Raw genomic sequence first — 15,627 nt, forward strand, 5'->3', positions numbered from 1 at the left:
CTGCTGTATTTTTAAGGTATTTTTCAGCTGAGGATGCTGAACAGTTTCTATAAATAACTGAATTTTCATTTACTATACAATAAACTATTCAACTAAATCATTAAATTCATCTTTATTCTCAATGCGTATAGAGAAAGGGGTTAGGTGAGCTAGAAAAACAAGCTCAGGCCTGGGAGATTGAGCTTTAGCTCAGTCATGTGGTCTTTGAATTTAGCTTTAGAAATGCAGTAGATAAGCAAGTAACTGTAAGTGGTAAAACTTACTGGTAAAAACTTACGGATTTGCCAACGCAGGAGATTATATTACACAATCATAATTAGCTTTTACACCTTGAAAAAAACTATTAATACAAACATTTAAAATTCAACATACACATCCAGTCCATCTCTAACTTTACATTTATCACAAAATCACTGATGGCTGAGCTGGAAGGAACCTTTACAGATCATCTTGACCAAAGACCCTACACAAGCAGGGTCACCTAGCGATTGCTCAGGATCCCTGACATTTAGTTCCTGATTCCTGACAGTTTCTAAATGTCTTCAATCCTGAAGACTCCACAACCTTCTGGGCAACCTGCACACACACTCTGTCACTTTAACAGTTAAAAAAAAAAAAAAAGCTTCTCCTCATGTTTAAACAGCACTTCTGTGTTTCAGTTTGTGCTGGTTGCCTCTCATCCAAGCACTAGACACCACTGAAAAGAGTCTGGCACGTAGTCTTTACATGTTCCCATCCGATATTTACGCACACAGAAAACATTGCTCCTTTGTCTTCTCCAAGTCTAACAGGCCCAACTCTCTCACACTTTTATGTGAGAAATGCTTTAGTCCCTTAATCATTTTAGATGAAAAAACCTTCACTGAACTTGCTCTCTCAAACTATCTCTCTCAAACTAGGTGCCCAGAACTGGATACAGCACTCCAGGTATGGCCTTACCAGAGCTGAATAGAGGGGGAGGATCACCTCCCTCAACCTGCTGGCAATGCTTCTCCTAGCATTTGCCTCCGGCTACCACTGGCCTTCTTGGCCACAAGGGCACATTGCTGGCTCATGGTCACCTTGTTGTCCATCAGAAGTCCTTGCTAAGAGGATACTCTATCCCTTCATCCTGGTCACTGATGAGTAAGTTGAATGATTGGACCCACTATTGGCTCCTGAGGTACTCTTTTAGTCACTGGACTCCAATGATACTTTGCATCACTGGTCACAACCCGCTGAGTTCTGCTGTTGAACTGTTTATCAATCCACCTCATTGTCCGCTCATCTAGCACATGCATGCTAGCGTACACACACACACACACACACATATATATATATACAGTCACACACATACCTTATATGTTTATGTAAAGAATTACACTCTGAAAGAACAATATTAGACAGGTATTAATGTCTTTTTTTTATGCAATGAATATAGAATATTCTACTGCAGGTTTAACAGTGCAAAAATAAATATGGTAATAGGCACAGAAGTTATCATCTCTCCTCAAAGTATGGTTCTCTGGACACAGAGCATAGGCTCATTAGGAGGTAAAAATGACTAATATTAGGAGGCAAAAATGAACAGAAGAATAAGCCTAAGCAGCAGAACACACTGGGAGAAAAGAGCCACAAAGAAAAAAAATCAGTCTTGTCACTGATTTCACAGGGAGATGTAGTATCCTTCAGAAGATTCATTCACTAGAGAATCTCACGCATATCTGGCACCTGAAAATGATAGAATATACTTGCTAAAATATTGTGACATCAGAATAATTTGATTTCTTTCCATGTAAAGGCATTCAGCTAAGATTAAAGTTGAAAAATCACTTTTGCAATTTGGTCAGTAAATATTCCAAATATGAGAATATTAAATAAATAAATATGCATTAGTGAGAATCCACAAGATCTTGTCTGTTTTAGAAAATGGCTTTGATATAGATTCTAAGTGTCCTTCCTATTACTCTCGCAGCTGAGTTAGCAGATTTTGCCATTTTTATTATGTCTGGATATTTCTTGAGAATATGTCCCAAAGTTTACTCTATAATGGTCAAAACTGTAATTGCCTGAAGAAGATCCATGTAATTGATCTTTGTAATTTGGTTTTTTTTTTTTTTTTTTTTTTTTTTTTTTTTTTTTTTTTTGAATAAATGCAAACTGTCTAGCACCAGTACCCATCTGATTTCAATCCTTGATACCAGTCCAACAATCAATCACCAGGGGCATTGGACACCCATAATTAGATTATAAAATCATAACTATAGTCATTTTACGTCCGCTTGCATAATTACATCAGCATGCTAATATCCTTTTAATGGTCTCTAATGATGTAATAAGAAATAATGGAATTTATTTGACAGCTACATAGCCATTAACAAAACATATTAAGCATAACTAGTACTTCCATAAAGATTCAGGCTGAATCCAAAAGTGACAGCTAGCATGTTGGGTATTTTCTGCAATGCTGAAAAATTTCTAATTATGTATTCCCTAGATATATTCCCTCTCATCTGCTTCCTGGGGTGAGTAAAGTTTATGTCAGTGCAAACTTGACAACAAACCAACTGTAGAAGTGGACTGCACCCTCTGGGAGCTAAGCCTGAGGCTATGCTGTGAATTGCAGGCCATCGGTTAAAGTTGGCAGGATTGTGAAAAAGGGAGGATGAGATAAGCTGATTACTGCCAGGCAACAACTAATCAAGAACTAACAGGGGAATTGGTAGGAACCCATACCAAAGCAACTTACTAATTGAGACAAACTCTAAAGAGCAAAAAATAAAAAAAAACCCTAAAAACGTAAAGAACAACAGATATTTGCAGACAAAACTAATCAAAGCTAGTAAAAACGTATCTGTAAAACACTATTTTAATATTACTTTTTGTGACAAAAAGGACAACGAAGAATTATTATTTGATAATTCTGGCATTTCCTTCAAAATAACTCACTACTCACCTTTTCCCCTCAATTCTTCTCACCCTATTCTTACTGAATGTGATGACTTTTTCTATATTTTGAAATTAACCCTGTGTTTTTCATTAGGAGATGTTCGCTCTGAAATCTTTGAAGAAGTCTGGAAAGTTTCAGGCCTGAACTATCACTGTCTTACCATTCAGAATACTTGGAGGGAAAAAGACGTAGAACTGGGACTTTTAAGCCATCCTAATACTCAAGTCAAAGTTCAAATATCATGTTATCATCCCTTTCAAAATCCTCCATCTCAGGCTTCCTGATTTTTTTCCTCCACATAATTTATCCATTCCTGTAAAAGCAATAAGTGTATTCCTAAGGTAAAGAGTACTTTCAGTTGCTAGTTAATAAATAAATAAATAAACCATAATGACTGTAAGACCTCATTGAAGGTTTTGATTGGAAATATCAAAGGTGGATTAGGAATAATCATGAGGTCATGTCCTTCCTGAAACCCCTTGAGGGACTACTCAGCAGCTAACTAAAGCCTTCAAGCTCATACATACTCCATACTCATACTCCAGTGATGACTGTGTGGTGGTGACAGAAGACCAATGCAGAAGACTAGTGCAGAAAAGAATTAATTCTTTGCTTGGTGAGGCCTTTCTCTAAGACTTTTACCCACAACTTTATCTATTAGCTAGATGGACATTTCTGTAGTGTTTTCTGGGCTTTACCTCAGGCAAAGCATCTGATTTTCTTAAATCAAAAATATTTATTACACAAGAATTCTTAACTAATGTAAGATTTGGAATATTCTTTCATTTCTTTTTCACTGACTTACAAATTTTATTTTAAAAAGATTAAAGGTTGTTCTTTTCATAGACAAAGAAGACCCTATCCTGTTTTGAGTTACTATCATTCCTAATACACTGTATTAAAATACTGACTAAAATACAATAGCAATACTTTTGATGCAGTGGCATTGCTGCTCATAACCATTTTGATGCATTCATTGCTGTTCATTAATCGGATGCAAAGTAACCAGCCTCTCTCATGTTGCATATTAAAAACTATATATATACACACAAAAGAAAAATGGTTATTCATAGCTAGCTATATAACCGGAGGGATTCGTTTTCTAATGAAAAGTATCTACAGCCCACCAATTGCAACACTGTTGTGATTTATCACATGATAAAACACAACCAAAAGGGTTTTTCTGCTAACAGTTGGAAAGGTAGGTGAAAGCGCTCTTATACTGTAAATGAATGAAGTTAATGAAGCAGAACTCATTGATTCCAGCAGAGAACTTATTTCATGGGATCCCTTTAAATGTATAGCGGACTTTGATTTATCTGCTAGTATTCAAACTCCAAGCTGGAAATTCTCCTTACAAGGAAGCCCACACATATTGTCTTTTTTTTTTTTTCCAATTTCCAAACTAATTTTTCATATAATAAGTACTTTTCATAAAATAAAAATAAGAACTGTTTAGTAATACAAAGAATAGTTGTCACAAACAAAATGCGAGTGTATTCTCCTTCAAAACGACTAAATTCAAGATGCCTATGTACCTGAGCAGCTCTCAGATTCCTAAAAAGATTTTCTCACTGAATATGCTATATGCAAGTGGTGTAATTTTTTCCAAAAAAGAACAAACACTTCCATCAAAAATGAAACATCTTCAGACTACTGCCTAAAACAGAGCATAAACAATGAATTACATTCACTAGAGCTGAAGATTAAGCCAAAGTTGGTGGCATCCAAAGTAAGACTAAGGAGGAAGCTGAAGTTCAGCAAAAGTGGTGGGACAAAAAAAGCAGCCCCAAATGCTCTCAAAAACAGGCAGCAACTGGATGCCAATTTTTGTGTGCCAAGATATGACTTATTCCTAGCAAGCTGTCAAAACCCTCCCACAGATGACCCTTCTTTTCTATTACTTTTCTATCAGACTATTTTTATTTTCTGTTTCTCAAAGAAAGAAATGAAGTTTTAAATAAAATTTCCTACAAAATGATATCAGGAAAAAAATCTCTATTTCTTTACCAGATATGGAAAATCATAACCTTACAGCCCAGGAGATGAAGACACAAAGCATTCATCAACATGAATCATATGAAGATAAACCATATTTCAACATATTTGAACTCCTTGTGACTTGTTAAATGAGCAGCTGGCCAAGCAGCATGACCCAGTGCGCCACACATCAGCCTGCAAGTGCTGGACCCAGGCTGTGATCAATATCTCACATGTTATCTCCCTCTCAGTAATGCTGGTGTAATAACCCTTTGCAGGATTTGCCATAACTAGACACTATTAGAAAATACGGTAATATTTTTACACCACTGTAAACATACTTATTTCCTCTTTCCTCATGGAAGCATAGGTATATTTCAGTCTTTTTTTAAATGATTTGTTACTAACTATAAATGTATAATAAGTATATATAATTTATATATGTCCCTTATAAAGGTCACGAGGCTATTCTTTTTCTTTTGTACTCTCTCATTAACTTTAGCAGGAAAAGGTAGTTGTTCACTCATAAGATGAACTATTCAAAAACAAGGGGAAATCCAATTAAAAAAAAAAAAAAGGAGCAAATTCCATGTACATACTTGACATCATCGAAGGCACTCATCTGCAGCTTCAGGAGATCTGCCACTTCCTTTATCAACTCCAAGCCCTTTTCCACATTCAGGGGGCTGTTGAAAGGGAGCAAGAAAACAGAGTATTACAAAACTGGAACTCATCAATACTTGAGAGGCTAAAAGTCCCAAAAGAGTTATCACCTTGGTCTCTTTGAGTCTGCAAGCCACCACTAACTGTATTCCTGTCACATAATGATCGTGATATCAAGGGAATTGGGATCAGGTGCTTCTTCAGGCATGATGAATCACCTGAATTTTCCAGCAATAAGACAAACAATAAGGTGTAAATGGAATTGTTAGGAAGTGTAATGGGCCCATGATGCAGCGACCAGTTCATCTCAGTCCCCAATAAAAAATGTAATAAAGTAAAAGGACGGAAAGAGAAAAAGGATTGACGAGACAAGGAGGGAAACAAACAATGAAAGTCAAATTGCAGGGCTCAATATCAAATGGACAAGGGAAAAGCATATTTTTAAATTCATTAGTTTCTAAAATGAATCTTTGCCCAGTGAAAGGATACAAAACTATTATGGATTTGAGAGTAAACAATGGAGCACGGCACACAGTCCAGAGGACACTGATTAGATACACGGGAGTTAGTATGGTGTGAGTATGCACTGCTGACAGAACCCACTTTAAATCTTTTTAATCTTTGTCAATGCCACATTTACATTTTTTTTAATTCAGAAAACAGGTTGTAATCAAGCAAACACAGGAGGATTTCTATTATTTTAAAAAAATCACTTAGATACAAAATTTATATTTATAAAAATTTCAGATAATTAAAGTTGTTACAGCCTAACAGCATATTGTGAACTTTCATTTCCTAACAGATAACACCTTGTTTAACTATTTTGCTGTGCTACGAAGCCAAATAAAAGGTATTAATAAATTAAAAATATAAGGAAATGACAGAATGTCCAGTGAGAAAAACAGATACAAAATTCTTCGTGTGCATTCTGATTGCAGAATTATTCTCAACATTGCTAAGACTCATGCTCACAAAATTAAACTTTAAAAACCATAAATTTACCTAACTTACACCACTGCAAGTCAGACGCAACTTTGATGAAACTAATTCTGGAGAGGGAAAAAGGTTCTATTTTTTTTTTCTTTGGGGATTTATGACAAATAAGAGAAGGAAGTGTCAGAAGAAGGCACATATTGCTGGATGTGATCTTTTCAATGAGACTAAAGGGAAAAAAGATTTTTCGGATTGCGGAATCCTGGACCTAGATCATTATTTCTGCATCACAGTTCAAGGTTTTGAATGTGTTCCTATATCACTGCAATCACTGTCAAAAATTTATTTATTGTCTCCAATGAGCCCTGTGTTTATTTATTTATTTATTTATTGCATTCAGTTCTGCATACGATGCCCGAAGGCCACTTCGATTTAAATAATGGGATACCTCATGTGGACGTTGGTTAGGTCGGAATTGTTCAGCCTTTCTTTGTGCTACTAACACAAAATGCTCCAGAGACCTCCTGTCACACAAGCAGGGGTAGCGCCTCAAGGCACCAGATAAATTTAGAGTTTTTCTAGATATACAACACAGAAATTGTCCTGTGTGAAAGTAATGAAAGAATCTGCTTGTTTCTACAAGGGAAAAAATGTATTATAGATTAATCATAAAAACCCTGTATTTCAGCGACTGACAGTGGGTGGAAATGTGAAGATTCCCAGCACTACGAAAGCAAATTGTCACAGTGACTCAGGGGCTTATGTGTTAATTAAATCTTTTCTCCTGAAGATGCTGGCTTAAGTTTTACAGAAATGATTGGTGTCAGCAAGTGGGCTTTCCCTGTAATAGCAGGGATACACAGAGGTGCCAGGAAGGCTTCTGAGTGCCCTGGTGTCATTTTTCTACCAAAGGGGGTTCATTTGTACAAGCTTAAGTACCGCTCCCCATTTACCCCTCTTCCTATTAAAAAACATGCTCCAAAGTCAAAAATAAGACATATTGTTAAAGGCTGCAGTATTAGTAGTAATGGGAGAAATATTCAGAGCATTTAAATGCCAGAATTCAAGAAGAAAGCCAACACCTTTGGGAGAAAAAGTGTTCCGGGAAGGTCAATCATTTGCAGGTCTGATTGTCCAGTAGTAGTTTCTGCAGCTCTTGTGCAATGGGAAATGAAAATATTTACAAACTTTCACAGCTACTTGGGCAGCTAAAAAGTAGTAAATAACCACAGTATGGAAGAGATGCAAAACCAGTATCTGAGTAACCTCTTTGATGCCAGGACTACTATGGATCATGCTATCAAAGTTGAGATTTCACACTAAAAATGGTAACTGATAGCACTGTATTTCCCAATGCTCTTTCCCATGAATTCTTAGCTTTAATAGATCCTAGTACTGTTACTTAGAGTTCTGTAACACCTGTATTTGTAGGAGAGTTGAATATTCAAAAGCTTTCTCTAAAAATGCATAACATCATCCTCAAAATTGCATTTCTGCTTTATAGCTTGTTCAGTGTTGCATGGTCTGCGTTATACAATGATTGCTTTCACCTCGGTTTATGCCAATCCCAGTAACACGGTGTAACCGCTCCAGTTCTCTACAACTTAGAAGATAAAATGAGAGCCAGAAAGTAGAAGAAATTAATGCATAACTAACTTTCTCCCATTACTTTACCCTCTAATAATATCTCCAACTCAAAGTGCCAGCATAAACATTATGTTTCAGCTAAGACTCTAACCCACACTGAGCCAGTAGCAGAACTCTGCTGCACACAGTTGCCAATCTCTATCTCAAACAATTTGTAAGATGCACGTTGTTTGAAAGGTTAATAACAACAAAGTTATAAATGGAGAAATTAAATATAAATGTTTCCTTTGGGGTTTATGCAGATATATTTAGTTTTTAAATCTGGCACAGTCTTTGATCTCCAAAACGTTTCACTGCTTATTTTATTCAATCTCTTTTAGCTGCACACAACTTTTGCACTAAACTAGTTATACCTGCTAGAGGATATGGCTTTATATTTCTGCTAATGATAGCAAGCATTATGTGGTACTATCCCTTCAGATGAAATGAACTTCCCAGCTCAGGGCAAGACTGATTCAACATCATCACGAAACTGTGAAAACTCTCCCATATGCTTTCACTATGTGAAAAAATAAATGGTTCAACCCATAACTACTTGTCTGAGCTAAAAATATCATCATAATTTAATCAACTCCCTGTAACTCCGTCAGGAGTTTTATCTAACAAAGAAAAGCAGACCTTGGCTGTAGAGCTATTTTATTTAGAAATGAATCTGAAGTGAAACTATGGGAATAAATATCTCTTAACTTTAATGTAAGCTCTTGAGCACTCCTGAAAATTAAGTAATCCATTTAAATGTTGGAAAGTGGATTGGGGGGCCCTAACTTTCTTCACATCATTGTTTGGTAAAATGTCTCCACAAATGTTACTGGGCATAGAATACAGGAAAATTAGATTGCTTGGTGAAAATAATACCCTGTATCTTCCAATATCTAAATCCCTCCCAGTGAGGGGGCTGAAAGCAAATATTGTTAAAGACCAATCCACTTACTGAGGTAATTCAAACAATAGACCTTTGGATTATAAATTTCATCTCTTATTGTCTAGTAAAAACTTCACCTTTGATTGCTCAATTTACTGGAAAAAAATATGGGGGTAAGGAGTGTTTCTACAGTCTGGGTCCAGAATGTTGGCACAATTTGCATCACATTAAGTGATTTCCTTCTCAGGCTATAAAACATACAGAGTTGGCTAGCCAAATTTTAAGTGTCTACACAGTCCCATTGTACTCAGTGGTCTTATACCTAAGTGAGAGAATTGCTGCTGATGATGATAAATGAGGAATGATGAACAGCACACAACTTCATCTGAAGCAGCCCTACTAGGTGCCCTTGGCCAAGTGATCTTCTGACACTGAATGTCACCATCTGTAAAATGAAGACAATGATACCAACTTTCTTTGTTAGGTGGCTAGTAATCTAACTAGACCGATATCATTCCACTTGTAACCCTTCTAGTTATAAGAATAAAGAGTAGCACTATTGGCAGTCCCTAAGGCTATAAATATTTCTCCCTAACAAGAATGGACATTGAAGTAGAAAGAAAATGCATTTTCAGGGACTAAAGCATCCCTCTTTCTCCTACCAAAAACCATTCTGGTTTTAGAGCACATCAACAAGATGTTTCTTAGATCCAGGTGAAGGTAACCTATCCTTCACTGGCAAGTTGGTAAACTTGACTGCTATGGGAAGCAGAGGAGGAAGCAATATGCTGGACAGAACAGTCTAATGAGACAGAATTGCCTCATGCACTGCCCAACAGACCTTCCAAAACAGACCAGTGCCAGATATTGGATCCTGATCTCAAGACCAGTTCAGCTACACCCCATAACAATCTGAACATCACTATGAATGGATGTTGTGTTCCCTCAAAATTCCCAAGTTTAGCTTCTAATATCTGTGGATTGCAAACAAACACGTTGAATAATGGATTGTGTATTTTTGACCTGGATTTATGCATTCCAGGCTAGAAGCTTCTCTTCCTCTGATCAAAGTACAAGAAGGAAACATGTAAATGGAGGAACAGAAGGAGTTCAATAGGGAGCAACACTGACAGCAGGGCCAGCTCTGCATGCTAACACAATATGGAGCCCCAAATCCAATAAAAGCCAGTGGGCAATGTCAAATGAAACAAGAGGAAAAACAGAAGTAAACAATGATAAAAGCTATATGTTCTATATTTCCCAACATGCCTGTCAAAACAATCCCATAAACTGATCCATTTTCGTAGAGAAAAATCGGATCCAGTTATACAGATGGCTTGATTGCTAGCATTTGCCAAGCCTCCTCCTAGTCCAAGGAGAGCAGCATGTAGCTCAGAGTTGTGTTGAGGTTATGTCAGGCTCACAAGCAGTTGCTCTCATTTGTTTTTCTCCTTTCCAGTTGCCACGTATCTTTGGAAACCCACTCAACTGAACTCTCTATCTCCCCCTTAATGCCATCATTCTAATTAGGTATTGTCTTTACTAGCCTGTACCTAGAGCCCTCCGATACTCTGTTTAGCAATTGTAATGCAGCACTATAATGGACACCCAGGCAGCCCTGTCAGATTAGCTCAATTGAATCATTTTCTGCAAAAATGAAGAATAATCTACAGTACAGAAATAGGCCTGACATTGGGAATTGTGCTCCTTTAACTTAAATGTCAGTTTAATCCCCAGTGAAATCTTAACTAAAGTAGGATCCAATGCACCTAAAACTCGCTTGAAATGGGAGACAGGCAGTGAAATCCAGCCCACCCATTTTATGAGTGTTGAACCCTATGTTAAATTTACTCAGATTTTTTTACTTAATCTTAAAGTTGCCCAAGTGTTTATTATAGTCCTCCTGTATCATTATCAACAAGTGCATACTCGAGAGATGTTAATTTTATGCTCACACCCAGGCTCTCTCATCCTATCCAAATTCAAGTACAGCAGAATCTTCACTACACTACACTATATTTTTTTTTTCTTTAAAGTATAGTTGTTTTCAAACTTAAAAATCAGGAAAACAAGATATTAAGAAAATTGTTGAGTGGGAGTATTCAACATTGATCCTACTTCCCTGAGGAAAAAACTTAAAGGTGCAGCTTAAAATGATACGAATTGCAAGTACTTTGGCTATTGGTGCAAACCCAGTCCAGAAGCATCAGCAAATTCATACTCTGTGCAGGGACACATGACCTAATAAATGAGACTACGTAAGAAAAAAATCTGAGCTTATTTAGCATCTCATTCTAGTTGCACAAGACTGGTTCTATTTTTTTTTTCATACATGAATCACATAATCATAAACAATTAAGGTTGGAAGGGGCCTATGCAGACCATCATATCCAACCTCCATGCACAGTCTAGACTCTGAAACCTCCTGAAACACATGAACTTTGTGATTCTAGATCAGGGAAATGTGAGATGTTTCCATGCATATCCACAGCACTAGAGCATATGCAAAGATTCATCAGATATGAGAAATCAGCTCTTCTGCCTTTTCACCATGTAGTAAGAGGAGGCATTCCTTTTAAAATAAATAAATGTAATTTTTTGTTTATTTCTATAATGAATTAGAGAATACTATTGTGAATACCATCATTATTTATAAAAATATCTCCCTTTTTTAAAAAATCCCCTGCTGAACACTTGGCACCAATGTTATATGTCAAACTGTTCTTAATTATAAAAATATATGGCAGGGAATAGGACCACCTACTTCTAGTTTTGCAGGCTCTCTCTTTTAGATTTGCAAATCTGAATATGTGTGCCACTAGACCAGGGGCAGGTTTCATGTTTCTGAACATAGCAAATCTTCTTTTCTTCAGAATTTTCCACAGTCTCAGAGCCAGGACTGTAAGGAGTTTTAAGAATACTTTTTTTTTTCCCCCCAAAGAACTATTTTTGTTAATGTCTATTATTCTGTCACACTTACTCAAGCTGAATTTCATCTGCCATTGTGCTCCTTAATCCCTCAATGTATTTAAATCCATCTGGAATTTTTCTAAATCCTCCATAGTTCTTCCTAACACAGACAATTTGCCCATGGGGTACCACTAATCTCTCTACACGATGAGAAGCAGCAGCTCATGACGAATCTTTCCTATCACATAACCAGTTCTTAATCCATAGTGACACTCTGGCCTTTGCTCTGTGACTCACTCTCCTTAAAGTCAGTATGAAGAGCATCCCATTTATCTCCTGTTGATTTGGAGAACAGGTACAACTTGCAGTTTTGCTACAGCAGCAGCTTTTCTCCCAGGAGACTCAGATGTATCTCATTAGAAGGTGCTTGTCTCCCATGGACAGAAGTCCTGCTGCAGAGGACTGCAGTGCAAGGACAAGGAGGGAGTCCCTGGCATTGCTTTTCTGGGACCAAGGCACAGAGACCAATATCAATATCCAAAGCATAAGATTTGAACAACAGCTTATCATTGATGAGATCTTCAAACATATCAGAGTCTATGGTCACAATATTTCTCCAGCTGAGAGAAGCTGGAAATAATACCAGGAAAGCCTTTTTTATTAAGGACATAGGAGGTTTTTTTCTTTTTTTTTTTTTTCCCTTTTTTTTTTCTTTACTTTTTCTGCTAAGAGTAGTGAGTATTTTAGCATATAACATAGTGGGAAATTCAATTACATAAGTGTGAAGGAGAAGAATCTGAATCTCTTTTGTTTGCATACAAATTTCAATAGTAACTGTAAAATAGAAGGGATGTTGATGCAATCACAATAAGTGATACTTTAGCAAGGTTGCAGAAGAAATTTTCACTTCTCTCTTCCAAATAACTCCTTTATCCCTCAGGTTTGATGGTAGCTTCTAGCTCACTACCACCACTCTTCCATGACATCAGAGTTCACCCACCCAACACGGCTCATCCAACCACTAGCCCCCAGCATCTGGGTCATGCACTTTGCAACCCAGAGGAAAGCCACCACATTTGCCAGTGCAGGCAATTTTTGGCACTCATCCCATGGATGGAGTGAGAATTTTCTGCTGGGGCAGCCCAAGAGAGGTGGGAAAGACACAGCAACTTGTGTCTCCCATTCTCACTGTGTTTGTAACCACTCATTTAAAGACCTTCCTCAACTTTTTATTTTTCATTTTCTAGATATAATTAGAGTCTGTCTCATCACAAGAAGGGGGAAGATTATCCTGCAAACAGAAAATAAATTGAGACATTAGAATGATATGGTCAAGGTCACAAAGGAAATAAGAGGTATAGCAAGGACAACTCAAAATGTTTTAGCAATCAAAAAAATTGATAGCTTCGCCATTAAATTCTGTCTGGGCCTAAAAAATATTTGCTCACTAAAACTCTGTTTCTCTTTGAAAATGCTCCTGAGAGCAAAGACCTGGGCAGTGACAGTCCCAGTTCATGCTGTTGCAGCCGCCTGCCTTGTCTGTCTTAGTTTGAGTTTTTTGTCCATGTTTCTGTGTTGTTTCATACATCTTGAAGCATTCGTTCACAGTAAACAGAGCAGCACCAATAAAAAGATTTTACTGTTTTGAATGCAGTCTTTGTATTAAATTTAGTTAAATAACAATAGATTTTCTAAATGGTTCACATTTATTCAGGTTCATGAAAACAACCAAGAAACTACTGAGTACAAAGCTACTCATTGAATTGCTTGAGATCTTCCTGACATCACTACACCATTATGGTAATGATTTTAAAGACCCTGCAATTTTATTGCAGCAGGCTGCCGTTTGTTTTTTTCTATACTTGCTTCCTCAGAGACTTTATTACAATAAAATATTCTTGAGCTTACTTCTGTTTTGACAGCTCAGCAAATTCCCACTTTCCATATTTTTTCTCCTCTTTTCCCACCACCAATAAGTGTGAATTTAAACCTCTTGATTCAGATAGATTCAAGTCGAGACCAATTTGTAACATACATGACACGTTGTAAAAATCAATGGCAGTGGTCAGGCTATTAAGGTCAGAGGAGATAACTGCATCATGGAAATGCGAGCGTGATAGAGAAGTCGAGAAAGATCAACTCCCTAGAGTGAACGCAAGTGTGACACTGTGCCAGCCTGTACTTGTATTTACTTCAAACACACACTACCTCCAGCTCTGTTAATGACAACAGATTCACACAGACACTGTGTCACCAGCAGAAACATGGAAATAATGGAAATGATCTATTCCATAATTGTGGCATTCTCCTTTCTGAGACTGAAAGGGACCCCACCAAACATATTCCATGCTGTATTTTAAGCTGAATCTTAGAAACAACAGACCACTTGTTATGAATCCTAAATCTTTTATCAGTGATCTTGAAAATGCAGTTGTTCAAATTAGTCTTACATGCAAGTAATTAAATCAGTGATGATGACTGATGATGCACATTTTAATGCCCTTTCCATACTGTCTCTTTTGTATGACAAGCACAAGCAAAATTTAAACCTCTTCTTCCAAGACAGCTTAAAGTCCAGATCAATTTACAATGCAGATGGCATAAATAATAAATGATAAAATTATCTGGCAAGTATTCAAAGGAAAACAGCAGAGAAATGAAAGAAACCAAAACTTTAAAAAGAACTTTTTGGTTTAAGAAACCAAAGCTTTAAAAGTTATACAAATGTCTTTTTTCCTAAATGTCATTCTCCCTACTATTAAAAAATAGCTCTGAATCAATTTCTATATCATATATCTGTTCTAAAATCTTGTGCTTCTTCCCACAAGAGCTAGTGGAAAGTCAGAATATCTATTTGAGTAAAAAAAATGAAATATTTTCCATGTTCTGAGTTCTGAACTAATTCATATTGGTTTTCTACTTAGGAAACTATCTTTTGTGTGAAGTAAAATGATTTACAATGAAAATAAAAGGTTCTAGTTTTCAGTAGTCATGTGTTTACACTGATTGCATTTTAACCAAGTTAAGAAATTTCAAAAATGGATCAGACATGAGAACTATGTTATTTAACTTTTGTAGCTGAGCCTCCCAGGATTGGACAGAACATAACTGATGAAAAAGTACTGGAGCGTAACAGAATATATTATGGTTAATTTGCTGAAATTCCAGGAATCCAGGAACACTGTAAGACACAGGGGACATGGAAAAAGAGAAGAAGGGAGCTGGGAATGTCTATTCTAGTAAACCTGGCCAAGAGCTATATTTGTTCAGCTAAATATGCTACCGGGTGTTAGTCATCCTACTAGCAGCTCCAGACGCACTCCTACAATCACACCATTACTATTTATGCAAGGGGCCAAAGTGGTTCCTTGTTGTTTCTGTTGTTCAGTGTCACAGGCCAGCTGGTCACCAGCTGCATCCATTCAAAATTTCACTCTGGATATTCCTCTAGAAGTGAAAATGCCTGGTGAAAGCCCAGATGGAAAATATCCGGAGAAATAAAGGCCTAGGAGGAGGGAAAGATGAACCCTGGAAGGACTCTTGTCCTATAAACTGGTCTTTCATCAGCAGGTGAAAAGTGTCTTTCAATATAATATATTTCAGCAGATTTTGGAAGTACAGAAGTTAAGGGAAGCAGAGTAGAACGGACTATCATGCTCTTCATATACCACAGAGAAGCCAGAAATCAAACTCTCCTTTATAA

At 36.9% G+C, this 15,627-nt stretch overlaps 1 protein-coding gene across 1 annotated transcript in view; it reads right to left on the bottom strand.

Annotated features, from left to right (window-relative positions):
• PTPRN2 (protein tyrosine phosphatase, receptor type N2) overlaps positions 1 to 15,627 on the bottom strand; it is a 373,439-nt gene that overhangs the window by 328,159 nt on the left and 29,653 nt on the right. Inside the window, exon 6 of the mRNA XM_026053004.1 lies at positions 5,509 to 5,595. Coding sequence (XP_025908789.1) covers positions 5,509 to 5,595 — 87 coding nt within the window. The remainder of the gene's footprint in view (positions 1 to 5,508; positions 5,596 to 15,627) is intronic.

Source organism: Nothoprocta perdicaria, unplaced genomic scaffold (genome assembly GCF_003342845.1).
Source record: "Nothoprocta perdicaria isolate Ctin4 unplaced genomic scaffold, notPer1 scaffold_95, whole genome shotgun sequence".
Taxonomy (NCBI): domain Eukaryota; kingdom Metazoa; phylum Chordata; class Aves; order Tinamiformes; family Tinamidae; genus Nothoprocta; species Nothoprocta perdicaria.